The following is a 20,632-nucleotide window of genomic DNA, read 5'->3' on the forward strand; positions in this document are numbered from 1 at the left end:
CCTAGCAGTTTTCCATGACTTGGTCACCTCCACCTTGGTTTTCTGTAATTCTCTCTGCACGTGAAAGCTACTTGCCACAGAGTAGCTACTGCCTACTTGGCAAAGATGCTTCAATAGAACACATTATGCCCCGGAGCCATATGCAGCACCAGATTTCAATGTTTCCTGCTGAGGTCAAGGTTCTGATATGGACCAGTAAATCATATGTTTTAAGTCCTGACAATAATGGCCTCTCTCTCCTGTGTTTCATATCAATAATTGAGGTCAGCTGTGTATCTCTTCATGATACTGCCCCTGGAATTCTACTTCAAAGGAAGCAGAAGCAATTATTCTGGCAGAGGGATTCGCAAACCTGAAACCATCTTCCTGATGGTCTGAGTGTGTAGATCTTAAGAATGTGATGCAAAATCTATCAATTTTATTACATTTTTCATGAAAGAATGTTTTGACTGGTGGTTGGGGACATAAAAATTATACTAGAACATATCAATGCATGAGCTAATCTCCTGACCAGTAACAGACACTTCAGAGGAAGGTATGCAAAAATTCATAAAAGGTAGTTACAGAATAAAATGCCTGTTAGAGAATGTTTCTTCTTAACTCCACTTAGTTAGTGGTTGGTTTATGACCTAAAACATGAGGATTTAGATCCTATGTTAAAATAACAACTTCATCTATGTAACTCATGTGACTCTAACAGCATCCCAGTGCCAGAGGCCAAGGGGCTAACAGGTATCTAGTAATGAGTTTGAGTTGGCCTGACCAGTTCAGTGTATAATCTGTATCTATTAGGTGTTGTGAAAGGTATTATTAGAAAAACCGTAACAACCTGATCATAAATGCCCAAAGGACTGTACAAATGTGAAGGAAACATGAGAATATAATGTGTTGGGGACAAGTCTAGGGAGTGGGTAAATAAGTTCTTTCCAAATAAAAAGTCAACACCTCCATTCACGCACAAGCACAGACAACAGACAACCAGTCAAACAGCCATTCTCTTGTATATCAGAGTCTGCAGGAAAAGATTTGCATTGCAGAAAGTACCAGGAGAGAAGAAACCTGCATAGATCCTTCTTTATCGTACTGCACTGCATCTTTTTTCACAGCAGGGTCATTGGACATTGAGAAGAATACATTTCAAAAGTTCACTGCACTATAAAAGAGAGGGGCAAAGAACCCCAAGTTATCTTTCTCCAAAGACAAAGGAACCAAACACTTTGGACTTACTGGGAGATCCTTACTGACCAGGTGATCAGGCACCTTGGTTGTAGGAAGCATGGTAAGAACCAAGATTGCAGTTTTGTTAAGTCTTAGTCACTAGAAAGTGTTTTTCACTTTTATTTGCTTGTAAACATCTCTGGGATAACCCTTATGCATGAACTTATTTAAAATCCTTTTTGTTAACAAACTCATTTCACTTTTAATCTAAACCAACCCAATGCTGTGTTTCAATTGAAGTGATTGTTAAAACCACTTAAAGCAGACTAACTGATGTGCAGAGTAACAGACCTTATTACTTGCCTTCATGTCCAGGCCAGAGCTGGGCCCTTCAGGACATACAGTTTTGGGAAAAATTCAGGACTGGGAATGTGTTGCAATCACGTGGCTAGTAGTAACCAAGCCTGGTGGAGATCAGAGTGTGGCTGTAGTAGAACAAGCAAGCTGCTGGAATAAAAATTGCTGAACCACACAGAGATTCAATGCATTCGTATATGCTGCTAGGAATATCCAGAGTGAGATGCTAAAGCACTAGAGGATTGTAAGGCACTCATGGTTACAGGACAAGAGGTGACAAAACCTCTCACTGGTCTGGGTTGCACCCCAAAATGTGACACTCATTAGCCCTATAAAACCACCTTTTTACTACCACTAAGTTTTGCTTTAGTTATACCTTATAACAATGAGCTCCATAATAATGCATTGTATTTTAAAAAATTGTTCTTGTACTAATAAATAGGACATGCCATATAAGGGTATGTCTACACTACCCTGCTAGTTCGAACTAGCGGGGTAATGTAGGCATACCGCACTTGCAAATGAAGCCCGGGATTTGAATTTCCCGGGCTTCATTTGCATAAGCGGGGAGCCGCCATTTATAAATCCCCGCTGCTTCGAACCCCGTGTAGCACGGCTACACGGGGCTCGAACTAGGTAGTTCGGACTAGGTTCCTATTCCGAACTACCGGTACACCTTGTGGAACGAGGTGTACCGGTAGTTCGGAATAGGAATCCTAGTCCAAACTACCTAGTTCGAGCCCCGTGTAGCCGCGCTATACGGGGTTCGAAGCAGTGGGGATTTAAAAATGGCGGCTCCCCGCTTATGCAAATGAAGCCCGGGAAATTCAAATCCAGGGCTTCATTTGCAAGTGCGGTATGCCTACATTACCCTCCTAGTTCGAACTAGAAGGGTAGTGTAGACATACCCTAACTACTTTATAACATCATTATTTTAAGTCCTTTATTCTGTCCCCTCTTATTCATCTCCTCTGTAAATGAATCTGTCCCAGCCTTTTCATTTGCTCTCTAACTGGAAGTCTTTTCACTTTTGTCACTCTGCTCTCTTCCTACTACGTCTTTGAGATTGGAAGGTTGGGGAAGACACAAACTGAAGAGTTTTCAGAAGGGAAGGCCTAACGTTTGCTAATAGTATCATACTTTCGTCATTCCCTATTGTGGTCCTCATGTTTTGTTCCTATTTGCTTTCTGACTAGCGATTAACATCAAGCAAAGGTTTTCAGTGAGCGGTCTATAATGACACCTTGTTCTCTTTCCTAGCAATGTGGGCACAAGTAGCAAAAATTACTATGTATTCAGCCTTTGTCATACTGAATTTTATCAGTCTCCTAGTTGCCTATTCACCTATCCTTTTTGGTCCCTCTGAAATTCATCATTCTTTTCTAATCTTGAATAAACTGAATAATTTTCTTTCATCTGAAACCTGTACTTCCTCATTGTTCACTACCTATTCCAAACTGATGATAAACATATTAAAACAATACAAGTCCTGATCTTTTGGGTACTCAACTTTTTGACATATCGAAAATGAATAATTTGTTCACACCCTTTTAGTTTCTAATCAATAACAGAACTTTATCTCACACGCCTTTCTACTTAAATAGCCTCTGTGGCGAGATATTCAAAGATTATAATAGGCCCCAGTAAATTGTATTTTCTGGCTCTTCTTTTGACCGATATTGTTAAAATTATATAGGTTGAAATTCTCTAGTCCAGCACTCTGGTCTGGCAACATCCATGGTCCAGCTTTATTTTAGTTAGCTGGATGTCCACTTTTCAAGTTTCCCGTGGTCCCATACATTTTGTTTATAGCTATCAGCCCTGGCTTTCAGTGTTTTGTGCTGTTATTTAGCTCTAATGTACCACTAAATGTTTTCTAAGAGCCTAATAAGCAGTGGAAGTGTAGGTAATGCTGCTAGATAATATTAACCTCCTGATATCCAGAAAATTTTCTGGTTTGGTATTGGTCAAGTCCCGAGGGTGCCAGACTAGAGAGGTTCAACCTATAATAAATGTGAGATGCACAATTTTTCTTTTGAATAATTTTGCTTAGAGGGGTTTGGTTGGGTTTTTTTTACACTGAGGGCATCTTCTATGGTTTTATAAATATGACCTGTGGGGAAAAGGATATCTTATAAAATAGAAGAGAGAGAGAGAGAGAGAGAGAGAGAGAGAGAGTGTCAGGAGCAGCAAAAGTGGAGCCCAACAATTTTTGGACTGAGATTTTTTTTTATTTATTGTGACATCCAAACAAAAAGATGAGTCAACGCCAGTTCTAAACGGACACACTATAAAGCAGGTGCGGCTCTTTGATTAAGGAAATGCAGCTCCTGCTGCTTCTTAACCGTGTGCCCGGACTGCTCATGGCTGGCTGCTCTGCACATACACCCAGCACCTGGAAAGAGAAGCATGTGGCAGTGGCTCCAAGACCCAAGCATTAGGTTGGAGAGGGGGAAGGAGGGTGCCTGGCTCTGGGGGCAAGGAAGGGAATTGGGTTAGAGCGGAGGCTGGGGGTGCCTGGCTCTGAGGTAGAGGAGGGGGATTGGGTTAGAACAGGGGGATTAGGGGTGCCTGGCTCTGGGGGAGGGGTGGGGCATTGGGTTAGAGTGGGGGGGCAGGGTCTGAAGCACCTTAAACTCAAAGTCTTTGTGGATGCAGAATAAGGCAGCCAACACAGATGTCATATTTAAATTCCAAGGCAAAAAAAGAATCAGCATGGACCTGGTTTACACTGAGTGACTTTAAAGAAAATTCAAAGGCTATTGTTTACCAGGCTGAAGCAATTATTCTGAGATATGAGTCTCTCCCTTATTGTTTTTGAACCTCTCATATTTGCAGTCTGGGACAGATCTGAATTTTTAGAACTATAAAAAAGCCATAATCTTCATAGGTAAAAAAAAAATGAGGAAACCATACCAAAGATCAACAAGCTGGAGTGAAACAAATTGTGCACTTCAAATTGTGCTAATTTACTTCTCAGTTCAGTTTGATTTTTAAAAACTCGCAGGACAAAATAGCGTAGTGGTGTTAAATGTAAAATATATGGTGGGGATGCTTTTTTTCTTTTAAGTGTGAGAATATTACTGTATTTTTAAAATGTTTTTTTTTAATTTGATGTTTGTTCCTTATCAAGTTCTCAGAAGATCTATGGACTGGCCATGATTTTTTTAAGTGACTAGAAACTTTTTATTGGTTTATGTCCAAAATATCCTGTAATGCTATTTTGATCACTATATTTTCTGTACTATATCTATCTATCTTTCTACATATAGATATATAAAAATAAATATATAATATGTGGCTCTTCGCACTCTATCAATTGCTATTTTAGCTCTTAGTCTCGAACTGGTTGGCCACCCCTGCTATAAAGCTTGTAGATTTTTTTATACAGCTTAATTCACCTGTGGGGAAGAGATAGCTCAGTGGTTTGAGCATTAGTTTGCTAAACCCAGGGTTGTGAGTTCAATCCTTGTGGAGGCCATTTGGGGCAAGCATCTGTCAGGTATGGTACTTGATCCTACTGTGAAGGCAGGGGATTGGATGTGATGACCTTTCAAGGACCCTTCCCATTCTAGGAGATAGGCAATCTCCATAAATTTAATCTACAGTAGACTTCTGATAATCCAGGACCTAGGTGGTGTCAGATATGCCAGACTATCAGGAGGTACTATAAGCTGGTTATATATATATACACATTATATACCGTATATAAAAGTGTTAACCCTTTTTATTGTACATACAGTATACTGTAATGTTTTAGTTTTTTTAAGCCTTTTTTACCCTCTTTGCTCAGTTCAGCTGCTGCCGTTATCTTGTGACTCATTTTTTGCTGAAGCTCACTCACTAGGCTCTTGCCATTTTGATGCCGGACTACTGGAGTTTTACTGTACTAGGTTAAACATCTCAAACTTGAGTACCTAAAGCTTAGATACATATTTAGGTACATAATTTTCAAATGTATCGGACATATACAGCTGTAATAGGAATTAACAGAATTTGAGGCACTCAATATAAATACAGTGCAATACAATCATGTCAACATTTTCTAGCAGACTTTCAGGGGTATGTAGCTATTAGATGTATCTTTATCAATTGATCTATCAATATATTTTTCCAAGTCAGGAATCAAAGGAAAAACATTCCTGGAATTTAATGTCTGTGACAAGAAAATAGGTTGTGTAACCTAATTTTGATATTTTCCCCCCAGAGGAAAGAAATCAATGGCTTTTCAAGTCCTTCATCCAGAGTTCATCAATACCTGAACCTCAACAGACCAACATGAAGCTGGGAAGCATGCAAATTTTGCATCAGTTCTAATGCTACAAAAGGTGTAGGTAATAGCAGCTAAAGTCTTGATCCTGGAACTCTTAAGCACATGGATGGTCCCAATGATTTCAGTTGGGTTAGTGCTGAAAAGACTTTTAGGAGCCTGTAACTGTGGACTTTTTTCTTTTCTGCTTAACTGTTAAAAGGGATATTCAGCTCTACCAGAGACTTAGAAATGTCATCACCAAGAAGTCTGGGTTTTGACCAGATTAGAAAATGACAATGCTTTGGGTCAGGCTCTCTCAACCTCTGCTATCTAAAATATAACTCTGCAACGAATCTGGCCTATTATAAGGATAAATATCCTGACATTTTTAGAGAAAGAGCCTCCCTCTAAAATGGGGTTCTTTTAAAGAATCCCACTTGCTATATTTTGTTCCAGTTCAAAATTCCTAGATAGAATCTCACTGTCAGTCACTTTCATCTGCATTATGCAGTCCTGCTCCCCAACAGCTTGCTTCTTCAGCCTGTGCTCTGCCTGAGCTATTACTCATGTGAATAGCCCCACTGACTTCAGTGACTAGTCCTCATACAAGTAAGCATTCCTCAATGAAAGTAATGATGATAAAACATCAGACTTGGCTTCAAAAGTATTCAAAAGTTCCCATCACCAGTTTCAAATATTGTCCTTTCAACACACTAGTGAGACAGGGAAGTATTGGTATCCATTTTTTAAATGAAAAACAGGTAGAGAGTGTAAGGCCCAGATCCTCAAAAGGTATTTAATTGCCTAACTTCCACTGATTTCAAGGTAATCAAAGAGGTTAATGTTAAAGCCAGGAATTTAACTTTCATCTGATTTACTAGTCAAGTGCCTTAATCACATTAAAAACTTATCTGTATCAGGAGCCCTTGAGCCCTTGCTTACTGGAGGAAGCAGCATCTCCTTTCAGCACTACATAATCTCTGCTGATGCTGATGAATCTAAAAAATGCAGTAACATTTTATTTGGCTATAGAAAAGAAAAAAAATCAGACCAGCAGTAACTAAGGTCTAATGGGTCAGGAGAGGCAGTAGGCTGAAGATGTAAAAAGGAATAATTTTAACTAATATTTAATCATTTTAATTTATAATTTAATAATTAAGAATAATCTTGTAAATTACAGTATTACAGGTAGTCCCCGGGTTACGTAAAAGATAGGGACTGTAGGTTTGTTCTTAAGTTGAATCTGAATGTAAGTCGGAACTGGCGTCCAGATTCAGCCGCTGCTGAAACTGACCGCCAGTTCTGACTTACATACAGATTCAACTTAAGAACCCCAAGTCAGCTACTGCTGAAACTGATCAGCAGCTGATTCCAGGAAGCCCGGGGCAGAGCAACTGTGCCTCGGGCTTCCTGTAGTCAGCGCTGGTCAGTTTCAGCAACGGCTGACTTGGGGACGTCTGGGGCAGAGCAGCTGGGGTGCTGCTGGGTTGCTCCAGTAGCACCGCCCCTCGGCGCTACTGGACCAACCCAGCAGCACCCCAGCTGCTCTGTCCCAGGAGTCCTGATTCAGCCACTGCTGAAACTGACCAGCAGCGGCTGAATCAGGACGCCTGGGGCAGAGCAGTTGGGGTGCTGCCGGGTTGGTCCAGTAGTGCCCAGAGCGGCGCTGCGGGACCAACCGGCAGCGCCCCAGCTGCTCTGCCCCAGGGTCCACAACAAAAGCCTGGTCTGCTGGGGGGGGGGGCAAACTAGCTGCACCCCCCCCCCCCCAGCAGACCAGGGACACAGGGAGCAAAGCGGCAGCGGGGGGGGGGGCCCTCGCCTCTGAGGCTTTGCTCTGGCGCCGACCGCTTTGCTCCCGGTGCCCCTGGTTTGCTGGAGACGGTCCCCAGCAGACCAGGGGCACCGCGAGCAAACCCGCCACTGCTGCGGGTTTGCTCCCGATGTCCCTGGTCTGCTGGAGACCGTCCCCAGCAGACCAGGGGCACCGGGAGCAGCTTTTCTCGCCCCCGAGCTCGAGGTGGCTGACCGCTGCCTGTGAGCTCCGGGGCGAGAAAGCCCCGTTCGTAAGTGCGGATCCGACATAAGTCGGATCCGCGTAAGTCGGGGACTGCCTGTATTAAAAACAGAATGTAGGAGCCCAGCACAATCTTTTTTTTAGTTCCTTTCCCCCCCATTTAGTAAACTACAAGCATTAAAAAGTCACATAAAACAAGTGAAGTTTCTTTATTTAATCATCCAAAAAAACAAAAACCCACACCTACTTCCGATATTTCAACATGTTACTTTGGTTGTAGAAAATATTTAATTATAGTATGATTTTGACTTTTGTATTCATAGAATTCTAATCTCTCTTCTTTAATACAAAATAAGACATTTCTCAATTTCTTTTCCCTCAAAATATCTATCAAAAGCAATACAATCCAGGTTTCAATTTAGATCTATACTTTTTATTCATTAGTGGAACAGTAAGGCCCTCTTCTGGATTATGAATTAAAGCATGGCCGAGCAAAAGCATATGTAAGTGACGTAAGTAACAAATGCTCCAAAAACTAGAATTGCACGCATCTTGTTCTTTTTTCTTACTGCCATTTTCCTTTCCTAGTTTTCACATCTGTGATTACACATTTTAAACACTGGAATTTAGTAGTTTAGAACGAGTCCAACTGACTGGTGGATTTAATTAACTGTAATCTTTTTCTATACGCTAACATGCAAGAGAAGAATAATAGAGACAAACTTCCATGACAGCCTCCAAAACTTTGCCCACAGATATTATGCAGGCAAAACTGGCATTTGATTATGCAAATTATTTGTTTATGCAAATCAAGTAGTCAGACATGCAGTTTTGTGTAAATGCCTCCATTTTCATATGTGACTTTTCAGAAACTCTTTGAAAGCTTGGCCTACAGTGGAAAACAGTGAACAGTTACATTTGCCTGATCTCAATTTTCTAAGATCATTGAACCTAACTTTCTAAACTAGCTTGTTTATCTGCTTTTGATATTGATCTAGTCTCTATAAATACCTGCTGTCTAACAGCAAGAGGCTGCTCCATAGACAAAAGGACACATATATTGATCCATGTACTATACAGAATAGCAATTACTCCAATGGAACATAGGATCTATATGGCTGAAAAGAAGTTCAGTGTGAACTATAATTCAAAAATACTCCCCACCAAACAGAAACCATACATTCTTCATAAAGGCTATGTTTGGTTTTTAGAAATCATTCAACTTATAGCCATAGAAAATGACAGAAACCGATAATGCTTAACTAGTGAAACCATACATCAACATATTTGAAGTTCATGAATGTTTCCATATCCAAATGCTGCATCAAAGGGAACAATGAAGAGATCTTTTTCTGGTGGAAATCATTGTATCATTATCCAGTTTTCCATCAGTAGCAGACTATCACTTACTGCATTCCTTTTTCCGTACTTTTGATTTCGGTGCTGCCAGAAAAGACGGAGGAAAAAAAAAGAAGACATTTAAAGTGAAAGATGACAAGGCATATGCCAAAATAATTTTATATTATGACTGGGATTAAGATCATTGCAAAAAAAACAAAACCAAAACAAAACAAAATGCCCCACACACCTAAACCCTTACCATTTGGATTTTCTTGTCTGTAGAAGGTTTTTAACATGTCGACTGCTTCTTCAGCTCGATAACCAGCAATGCACTGTTGAAATTAGAACTCAATGTTCATTACAGCATCTAAAACCAAGATGTCTTCTGCCTCACAATAACATCTGAGGTGTAGGATAACCGCACAGACATTGTACTGCCTTTTCCGTTTACTTACTGAACATCAGTGATCAGAAACTCTCATTTTCAGGGTGTTTTTAAAACTAAGCTGTGGGCTCTTGTACATTTCAAAAGCAGGGAGCATGGGGCCAGCAGGGAACTGCTAAAGTCCCTCGCTCGCCCCCTTCTCCCACAGCGCTTCTACTTTTGAAATGTAGCAAGAGCTTTGCTCTTGCTATATTTCAAAGGCGGACGTGCCACCAATTCCCCGCTGAGCTCCTGCCCCCCCAGGAGACGGCGCTGGTGGGAACTGACTTTTAAGCCACACATACCCCCACCCAGTACTGGCTCCTGCTCCCCCACCCTTGCTGCCTCTCTCTTATAGATGCAACAAGGAGGAGAGGAAAGGGAGAGTGACTAGTCGAGTCAACTATCTGATAAGCATATGCTTATCAGATAGTCGACTAGCTGCTTACATCCCTAAACCTCCATAGATGTTATTTAGGAAAAACTCTTCTGCAATCAACATTACCTCCACCGCATGCTAGCAGGGTACTTTGTTTACTTCTGTAAACCACACTAACACACGGGAATATAAGAAACATGAATGTGGGTATTTGTGAATTAGGTTCCTATCAAATAGTTCTCCTGTGATTCTACTCCTAGAAATCAGTTCCGAGGCCTCCTTGGCCTTCAAAAGAAGCATTCCCATCCACAAAACGTACTGTAAGTTGCCCAAATATGTGAATGGGAATGATAGGAAAAATAATGAGCTAGGATGTTTTCAATAACACCACTAATTGCAGAGAGTACACCCACATAAGAAGGTGCTAACTTGTACACACTCAACCCACAGCAACTGCTTGGAAAAAAACAGTTAAGATAGAAATATCCTTTTCCTTTACACAGTTGGGCACATCGAAGAGCTAAATACACATCTTCTGCTTGTATATCAGAAAAAATCTTTCAGAAGAATGTAAAAATCTCTTAGAACCTAGACTCATAAGCGAGCTTCCTCTCTTCTACCACCGACCAACAGGTGCTTATGTTGTGATGCCATCAGAATGTTCTTGCTGATGTTGGAAACCTTTTTACAGCCTCACTATCTCAGCTCCTTGTCACCCACTGTAACTGTATTCTTTCTTATAAACATTAAATGCAAGAAGGAACACATCATGATGTTTTACCTGAAATGGTTCCCCAGTGTCTGTTAAGTTAGCCGAGGAGATATTCAAGACTGAGCCACAGCCTCCAAATCTCTCATTTTGACAGCCATATACAACCAGTGGGATTTATAGGCAAGAGTTAAGGAACTCAATAAGAAGAGAATGACATGAAGCAGAGGATTCTGATTTAAGTGGCCATCTGAGTTCAGTAAATGGTGCCTGCACTCTTAACCCTCTGCACCGAACCCTCACTCCTGGGCTGGTGGTGCACTCAGCATCTGCTTCTAGGTAACACATAGAGCATGCCTTCTGCAAATGGAAGAAGGGGTCATCTTGTTCTGTCCTCCGAAGATGGGAAGGAAGAGATCCCAAAGTGGAAGCACTGGAAGTCTCATACTATTAGCTTGTTACTTTTTCCAAAATTGGACATTTGCATAGGAAGGCCTAATTGTATATAGTAACAGGCTCAGATTTACTTTCACACCCTTAGAAAAAACAGTGTATGTACCAGTTCTGTAAGTTGCTTTCTCACATCCTTAAATCTCTTAATCTTTGCTATGTGGCCTTTGATATAGGAACAGCAGCATGGATACATTCTCTTGAGCAGATAAGCTAGTACCCTATAAAGCTTTATTTGAAAATATTAAGCTCTTCTCCATGGATTCATTATCAAATGATTTACTTAAAAGTACCATAGTGACATATGTTTCCCAGCCTGAATCAGAACTAAAGGATACTCATCAAGCGCAGGGCAGCTGCACACATAATACAAGGCTCTACAGTTACATACAACACTGTGTGTGCAAACACTTCTGCAGGATCCTTATCATGTTGATGACACCAGTCTAGGACTTGATCGATTGCTACCATTTCTGCATGTCGAGTAGCCTGAGAACAGAAAGTAGAGAGACAAAAAAGACTTGCATTGATCTGCAACTCTAGGCATATTGCTCCTGTTATCCTTATCTGCTCAAATGAAATGAGTACGCCACCATAAAATTATCTTTTTTTAATTAAAACAAGGTGACCTACACCTGGTTTATTAAAAATCAATTATTTTCATTATTATCATAGTGGCAATGTAATTCTTCTTGAAATGGGCTCTCTCTCAGCTGGTCCTAGATGAAAAATAGAGTACAATTTCAATTTTGCACAGATTGATTTGAAGTAATGATACTCAGTTTCAAACTTTAGACCCATACAACTCTCAAGGAATCCTTAGGCTTGATCAGGTATCTTTTCATTTTGCCTACTGCTTGGCACAACAAGCAGTGGCCCCAACTCAGGAGCATACCTCTCACCCTATACCTATATCCTGCTTCATATATTAGGAAAATGCTGAGTAAACATACCAGAGTGACCTTGATTCCTCTTGATGTTTTCCTAAAATGTATGCTCTAGGAAATAATTTGGGGAAAAAGGTCTATGGCCTATGATCATCTAGTCTAGGGATGCAATGGTGTAGTCAATTAACTGACAAGCAAAAGTTTATAGGTTAATGCTACATGCATTTCCGCCTCTTATCCCGTCAGTAATTTTTTTAGCAGGCTGGCCAGCAGCCTGGCTCATTTCTGGCTCACGCTGGGTATGGGATCTACTCCCACTGCAGCTCTGCATTTAAAGTGTATTAGGAACCAGGCAGGTAGGCAGCCTGGCTCAGTTCTAGTTCAAGCCATGTCTGGGAGCTCAGCCACCTCACCCACACAGGGGCTGCTGCCATCCTGCGCTGCTGACTCTGATACTGCATCAGAGGCAACAGCGTGGAGTGACAGGCAGCCAGTCCACAAGGGGAGCTGGTTTTTAAACTGGCTCCCCTTATGGACCAGCTCCTGCCTGGAACCCCGCACTGCTGCCTCTGATACAGAGTGGATGCAGAGTGGCAGGGGGCTCCTCGGGAGTAGGACCGGAGTACGCTGGCTGCCAGTCCCACCCCCAGGGACTATAGAGTAGTTGAGTAACCGATAAGAATTCATGAGGTTAATCGACTATTCAATTAACCAGACTAACCTAATCTAGTCTGATACAATGGTCCCTTCTGGCCTTGGATTCTATGACTCTATGAAGGCAGTCTCCAGCAAAAGTCTATTTACTGTATTCCACTAATGCCAGGTCAGCACACGGATTCCCAGGAAACCATAACAGCCAATGTACAGGCAGTCCCCGACTTACACGGATCCGACTTATGTCGGATCTGCACTTACGAACGGGGCTTTCTCGCCCCGGAAGTCGGGGCAAGAAAGCCCCGTTCGTAAGCTGCTCCGGTGCCCCTGGTCTGCTGGAGACCGTCTCCAGCAGATCAGGGGCACCGGGCGGGTTCCCGCGCTTCTGAGGCTTTGCCAGAGCAAAGCCTCAGAGGCGCGGGGAACCGCCGCTGCTGCCGCTTCAATCTGGGTGCCTGTGGTCTGCTGGGGACCGTCCCCAGCAGACCACAGGCTCCCGGACTGAAGCCGCAGCCACGGGGGGGTCCCGCGCCTCTGAGGCTTTGCCAGAGGTCCCCAGCAGACCACAGGCTCCCGAACTAAAGCCGCAGCCGCGGGGGGGTCCCGCGCCTCTGAGGCTTTGCCAGAGCAAAGCCTCAGAGGCGCGGGACCCCCCCGCAGCTGCGGCTTCAGTCCGGGAGCCTGTGGTCTGCTGGGGACGGTCCCCAGCATACCACAGGCTCCCGGACTGAAGCCGCAGCCGCGGCGGGGTCCCTCGCCTCTGAGGCTTTGCCAGAGCAAAGCCTCAGAGGCTCTGCTCCCCGTGTCCCTGGTCTGCTGGGGAGGAGGGGGGCAGCTAGTGTGCTCCCCCCCCCCCCCCCCCAGCAGACCAGGCTTTTGTTTTGGACTCTGGGGCAGAGCAGCTGGGGCGCTGCCGATTGGTCCTGCAGCGCCGCTCTGGGCACTACTGGATCAACCCGGCAGCACCCCAGCTGCTCTGCCCCAGGTCCTGATTCAGCCGCTGCTGGTCAGTTTCAGCAGCGGCTGAATCAGGACTGGGGCAGAGCAGATGGGGTGCTGCTAGGTTGGTCCAGTAGCACCCAGGAGCGGCGCTACTGGAGCAACCCAGCAGCACCCCAGCTGCTCTGCCCCAGGCGTCCCCAAGTCAGCTTCTGCTGAAACTGACCAGCGCTGACTACAGGAAGCCCCAGGCAGAGTTGCTCTGCCCCGGGCTTCCTGGAATCAGCTGCTGATCAGTTTCAGCAGCAGCTGACTTGGGGATGCCTGGGGTTCTTAAGTTGATTCTGTATGTAAGTCAGAACTGGCGGTCAGTTTCAGCAGTGTCTGAATCTGGACGCCAGTTCCGACTTACATACAGATTCAACTTAAGAACAAACCTACAGTCCCTATCTTGTACGTAACCCGGGGACTGCCTGTAATTTAGAGCAGCCCGTTCTAAACTGTACTCTGAAGATCAAAGGAAGCATGCTCCTCTCCACACCAAGCATGAGCTGGATGAAGATGAAAATTGAGTCCACATCAATGGACATGGTCTTAAATTATGACTTTGTAAACAGGTATATTGAAACAAACTTATGTATCATTTTAATATTGGCTGTGCATATGTTCACTTTCATATTACATCATGAATTCATTTATAATCTTCTATAAGGCCAATATATAAAATTACTGTTTGCACAGTGTTTGTGTGCTATGAATTCATTAATTATTATTGTTAGTATTGTTATAATTACTACATAAAGAAAAAAGCAAATAAAAGTAACGATGGAACAAGAAAATAATTACTGTTATAGAAGAGTGATAAAAGATGTTGGAAAAATAGACATGAGCTGAAGGGGAAGTCATTAGAGAAGAAGCCTATGATTCTGTTAATAGAGTGCCCAAAAATATCCTGCCCTGAAGGACAAAGAATCTAAATCTTGTACAGTTTGAACCTCTCTAGTCCAGAACTCTCTGGTCCAGAAACATCCGTCATCCAAAATGATTTTAGTTAGCCAGATGTCCACTTTTCATGGGTGTGGCCAAGTTTCCTGCGGTCCCACGAAGTTTGTTTACAGCCACCAGAGTCCTGGCTCTCAATGTTCTCTGCTGTTATTTAGCTCTAATTTACCCTTAAATCTCTTCTAACAGCCTAGTAAGCAGTGGAGGTGTTGGTAATGCTGCTGGACAATATTGACCTCCTGTGTTCTGGAAAATTCTCTGGTTTGGCACTAGTCAGGTCTCGAGGGTGCTGGATAAGAAAGGTTCAGCCTGTACAAGAATCAACAAGTGAGAGTGACAGGGCTAAAGCTGGTAGTTTTATTTTATCTTGGGGCATCATTAGTAATTTATGAATGGAAACAATATTTCCTTTTCAGTGATTACATACTGTGCTGGCAAAATGCTCTGGGCAAAGACACATGCTGGCATGACTAAACAGGCGATAAATAGAAGACGCCTGCATGTGGTAACAACTCATCCTAAAGGGAGAATACATAAACAAATTCCAAAAATTCTTCTTGCTGGGAAGGTCCACATGTATTATTACAGAGGAAATAGTAGGGCTGTATGAGGAAAGGCTGAGACCAATCAGGCAAGCATGGGAGCTTCCAGAGAAAATAATGCTGGCTAAGTCTTGTGCACCTATTGCCAGGTTGTTTAAAAAACAATGAGTTACAATGATATTTGGTGCACTGTTGCCCAAGAAATTCAAGTAATAACAAGCCTAACAGTACTGAAGATATGAATCTAGACACATGCTCTTACTAAGAGACATGAAAGATTCTATAATACACACAATTCTTCCTCCCCTCCACAACCTTGGCAAGGAGGAGGAAGCTGATGATAAAGAATTTTAAGATAAATCCGGTAGAAGAAGAGGCTGCCTCCCTGATTTTACATAATATTGCTTTTGGCATATGGAACAAGAAGAGAGCATATGTGATAATATGCATAACTAGAGATTTCAGTTCCTGGCAAAATTTGGAAGGATTTCAGAAAATAATTTTTTAAACAAAAATTACCAGTTTTGGAATAGAGAGAAAGGATGTTGAGCGCCCTGAGCAGTTCATTTTTCGTCTAAGTCAACTAATGTCAGAAAAAGGTACAAGGAAAAACCACTATGAAGCGAAATACTGAAGACATTTTGGACTTTTTCTTTTTACTTATTTTCAAGTGAGTAATCACCATCACTCTAATGCCATGTTTCAGCCATGAGGACCCAGACTGCTTGTAGTCACTGAAGAACAAGTGTCAGTTATTCAGAAGTGTTGAATAGCACTCACAGTTCCCAATTACTTCAGCGTGAATGCTCAACACTTCTGAAAATTAAGCCACAAGAATATGAAACTTGGGTGCCTGCAGTTCCTTTCCTACTTTTCCCCCTGTAGTAGTAAGGGTGCTAATGCTGATTTTTGTGCCTGATTTCTACTGTTACATTCTGCCTTATAACAGTAAATTCTCCGTAAGTGGATTTAGTATTCTTCACCTTATTGTCCAAATAATGGGGTAGTACCGATTAAACGTGTGTGGGTCATCTTAAGACGTGCCTGTATTTTAGTGGTGTGAAAAGTGTTCATTTTGATTTTAGACTGAATCCCTTAACGTGCTACACTTCTAATTTTCATGAACTAGAGATGAGAAGCAAAACTGCTACAAAAGATTGTGCATTAGCATCCGACACAAATGGAAGTGGGTTGTTAGACTTACTACCATCTCTTTAAAACTGAACCTATTAGCCTCCATTTTTATTTTGTTTTTGAATTGGATGACACACAATACAAATTGAGGACCTAACTCTGCAGTCAAATTCACCTGGGGAAAACCTTTATATCTTCACAGACCCCCAATGACTTCTATAGGGATTCACCCACATATCTGATTGCGAGACCTGGGTCTAAATGTTGAAACCAGATATTTAGTATAGCAAAAGTCTTTGTTTTTTACATAATTCGGATAAACTATGCAGTTGAATTGTGCTAACATGCCTATCTTGTGACTTGCACATCAAAACTAGTAGTATTGTCTTTCTTCCTAGGGAAATTTTCATAAAAATATTAAGAGTTAGGTCTCATATTATTATTAAATATAACTTTTAAGAAAACACACTAACATCAGTCTTATGAAGTATTATTGTAAATAAATATAATTCAACTACACTTGTCATTGTACATTTTGCAAAGTGATATCCTTGTTTTGCTACTTTAAATGCTAAATTGCAAAATTCAATAATTTGTTATCTATCTCCCAGTTGTTAGTGTGAATTAGCAAGGCTCTCCTGCATAATTTATCATGTTTATAAATATATGGAAAAAAGAAAAATTGCCAGTAGTCTACATTACAGTGCATTGCCTTCACTGCCCTATAGTCACTAGAAATTTGGATGCTGCTTTTACTGTAAATATGAATTCAGTAAAACACATAAGGTACGATATTTGTATAAAGCCATGGTATATCTATGTATTATATCTGCTGTATATATCAACTTTCTTTTTCTGATCTTTATTTCTTGTCATAAATAGCTCTACCCAAAGGAAATAGTAATTAGTTGATAAGCAGAAACTTCTAAAATCCTCTCACATAAATTACAGTCGGAAAGTACACAAATGTTGCAGATTATAGCAGAAGCTTATTGAAATAACTAGATCACACGCTACAAAATAAACATGCAAAAGTGATAGCAAAAAAAATACACAATAGCTGATTTACTAAAAAGGAGGGCTAGATGTGCAGAAAGAAAATTGAAAAATATATAAACAATGAAATGTGCACACTAGGGCAGTTGAGCAATGAAAAAAATGATCATATTATTAATCACACTGTTAAACAATAATAGAATACCATTTATTTTAAGACTTCTGGAAGCATGCTCAACACCTTGTCCTTCTTAGATTTTGGATGGCACTTCAGATTCTTAAACTTTGGGTTGGGTCAAGTACTGTAGCTATCCTTCGAGTTCTGCATGGATACAAAATCCACAAACATCCACAAATACTTAATACTTTGCTATTAGTATTCTATTGTTTCAGTGTGATTAATAACTATTAATGTTTAAATAATTATTAATTTTATTATTGTTAAAATTATTGTTGATTTTAATCTGAGTTAATTTGTATCCACATCTGCAAAAATGAGTTGTGGATATCCACGGATTTGCAGGGCGCTAGTTGTCTTTAGAAGTCTCACATTGGTACCTTTTTTGTGTTTTGTCAAATCTGCTGTGAAAGCATTCTTAAAACAAACATGCTGGGTCATCATCTGAAGCTGCTATAACATGAAACATAAGGCAAATGCAGGTAAAACAGAGCAGGAGTCATACAATTCTTCATCAAGGAATTCAATCACAAATGTAATTAATGAATTATTATTCTAATGAGCATTATCAGTATGGAAGCATGTCATCTAGAATGATGGCCGAAACATGAAGAGGCATACATATAAATGTTTGGCATATTTGGCAGTAAATACCTTGCAACACCAGCTACAAAAGTACCATTTGAATGCCCATTCTCATTTTCTGGTTACACTGTAAAGAAGCAAGCAGTAGTATCTCCCATCAGTGTAAACTATCTTGCTTCTCTTAATAATTGTCTGAACAAGAAGTAGGACTGAGTACACGTGTAAGCTCTAAAGTTTTATGTTGTTTTTTGAGTGAATTTATGTAATCAATTTTTGTTTAACATTTGGAAGTCACTTTAATACTTTGTATACTATTTCTTTTGCTTACAATTTTTATGTGTATATTTGTAATCAGTAATATAAAGTGAGCATTTTAGTTAATTGTGTGAGTTAGAGATTAATCAACAATTCTAATACACACATGGGGAAAATCCTCACCCCATGGTATTAATGGTGAAACACCATTGCACATAGTAAGTACTTTCTGATAGGGCCTTTTTTGTGACTTACATTCTTAGTCTCATTCACCTCATTCCTTCCCTTTCCTAGAATCTCATTGTTATAGACCATAAGGCAGCCAACAGGAACTTCCCCATTTTCCAATGCTTCTTTAGCCTGCAAGACACACCAGAAAATTAGGAAAGAAGGTGAAATGTTAATGACAAAGCACAGACAAAATAAACCTAATTGCTGTTTGTGTTTGTATACATTGTACATTTTTATGGCAACATTACACTGTCACAGAAGCTTGTTCTGTATTTCCAGAATAGATTTACCATATTTCATGTACCAAAAAAGAGGTCGCTGGAGGAACGAGGTTGGTGGGTCAAGGAGCTGGGACTCGGGGGGAGGGAGGGACAGTTGGAGAGATACAGTTAGGGGTGCTAAGGGGGTATCCGCAGTCGGGGATACTCATTGGAGGTGGGGAGCAATGACGCTCCATGTCACAGTTACTGAGCAGCTGTTGCAAGCCCAGAATGCAGCAACAACCATCAGTCAGTGCCTTCCTGTAGGAGTCCTTCCCCAGGGATGAGAACTAGGGCCTGGGTGGGTGCGGTAAGGTAACTGTGGCTGCAGGGGAATGGATGCAAGGAAGGACCTTTCTAAGCTGCAGTTTATCTCCTCTGCAAAACTCCCAGATATTTCCTGTTATTAGAAAAATCCACATGGACTGAGAAAGGAAGCTATGTTCATGAAAACTAAGACATATGGTAATCCTATTCCAGTGAGAAGGCAGACCTGAGATATTTTATGCCTTTTCTAAATAAAGTCACTGATACAACCCAGGAAACCTTGTGGCAAAAATCCTGTGCAAACAGCAACATATATATCTTCCCTGAAGCAAGTGGAACTGCAAATGTGGGCACAACTGATCAGGATGGTAGTGTGATGAGAGACTGAATGCATTCAAATATCCTCTGGTCTGTGTATTATGGCTCTCACTCAATGTATAGTCCATGAATGCAGGCAGGTGGTTATGCTTCTGCCTACGTTCCTTCGGATGCATCTTCTGCAGGCACAGAGGGCCAGCCTGTTGCAGAAAGGTACAACTGACACCTCTCTAGTTCAAGAGACACTAACCCAGGCTCTTTGCTTGCAGTTTATATCCACATCCTGATTTGTAAGCTCAATAAGAGTAATCTTTGATATCAGTGACCTTGGCCATACCAATGCAGCTGTACCACTAAACTCTCTAGTTTAGCTATTTCCTTAGATGAGTAAACTTGAGGTGCTGATTTTTGGTCACTTGTGAGTAAACGTGCTAAATCCAGCACCTGTCCAGACTCAGGCATCCTGGCTGCATACTTTCCCCTTGCAGGTTCAGCAGGATGGGGCTCCTGCTGCCCTGGTACAGTTCAACCTTGCTGACTCTGTCCAGTTCACTCTCCTTATTAGTCCCTGGGCCCCTTGCTCCATATTTGCCATCTGAAGAAGTGGGTTGTGCCCATGAAAGTTCATGATATCATCCACCTTTCCTGGTTAGTCTCTGAGGTGCTACAGGAAAATGTGTTATCTTACTCCCCCCCCCCCCCCCCCTTTCTGTCTTTACGAGTTATTTTGCCTCAAGTGAACAGACTGGCCAATTATCTTCAGTTAGGCAGTTCTGGGGAAGGCAGGTGTAATGTAGAGAGCTGCTTTCTACATTACACAGGCCCTGAGTGCTAAGGAGCCACCCCCCTGCTCCCGCATCTAGGCACTAAGCTGCACCACCTTAACCCCAGCTGCGTCTGTTAACCGCACACCCGAGCCCTGTGCAGCCCCAAAGCGCCTCTCCCCCCGCAGCAAATATGAACCCCGCTCCCCCTCACTCACTCACACACACACCTCTCGGGTTTAACCCGGGCAAACGGGCTGCAGCTCCCCCTGCGCCAACCCGGCTGGGGCCCGCGCTGGGCTTGTGCCAGCAGGTGCAGCCGGACTGAAAGCTCCTTGGGCGGGCGCCCCGCTGCGCCGCTCTCGGCCCTTTCGCCCCCTGCCCGGCGCCGCACTCACCATGCGCAGGGCTCGGTCCATCCACCGCTGCGCCGCCGCCGCCATCCCCGCGCCGGGCCCGGAACGCGGCGCGCGACGCGGCGGTTTCCGGCGGGAGCCGGGCGGAGGCGGCACCGCGGGGCGTGTCGGTGTCTG

At 42.3% G+C, this 20,632-nt stretch overlaps 1 protein-coding gene across 2 annotated transcripts; it reads right to left on the minus strand.

Moving 5' to 3' along the window:
• Nucleotides 1–7,976: 7,976 nt before the first annotated feature.
• Nucleotides 7,977–20,631, minus strand: ADAT2 (adenosine deaminase tRNA specific 2). 2 transcript variants are annotated; one of them, XM_006128790.5, is made up of 6 exons: nt 20,498–20,631; nt 18,515–18,619; nt 11,426–11,576; nt 10,710–10,816; nt 9,385–9,457; nt 7,977–9,227 (listed from the first exon to the last, which is right to left on the minus strand). In XM_006128790.5, the coding sequence occupies exons 1-6, from the start codon at nt 20,540–20,542 to the stop codon at nt 9,187–9,189; spliced, it is 522 nt and encodes a 173-aa protein (XP_006128852.3). In that variant the 5' UTR covers nt 20,543–20,631; the 3' UTR covers nt 7,977–9,186. The 2 variants fall into 2 exon arrangements, with proteins under 2 accessions (XP_006128852.3, XP_014431856.1); XM_014576370.4 differs by lacking the exon at nt 20,498–20,631 and adding an exon at nt 20,330–20,476.
• Between the last annotated feature and the right edge of the window lies 1 nt (nt 20,632).

Source organism: Pelodiscus sinensis, chromosome 3 (genome assembly GCF_052426305.1).
Source record: "Pelodiscus sinensis isolate ZL-2025 chromosome 3, ASM5242630v1, whole genome shotgun sequence".
Classification (NCBI taxonomy): domain Eukaryota; kingdom Metazoa; phylum Chordata; order Testudines; family Trionychidae; genus Pelodiscus; species Pelodiscus sinensis.

Coding starts and splice junctions, on each gene's coding strand:
- ADAT2 (XM_006128790.5), bottom strand. CDS start 20,542: ATGGCGGCGGCGGCGCAGCGGTGGATGGACCGAGCCCTGCGCATG. Junction 11,577..18,514: donor AGGTGAATGAGACTAAGAAT/GTAAGTCACAAA, acceptor TTCTGTTCTCAG/GCTACTCGACATGCAGAAAT. Junction 10,817..11,425: donor AGCTGCCCTGCGCTTGATGA/GTATCCTTTAGT, acceptor ACTCTTGCCTAT/AAATCCCACTGGTTGTATAT.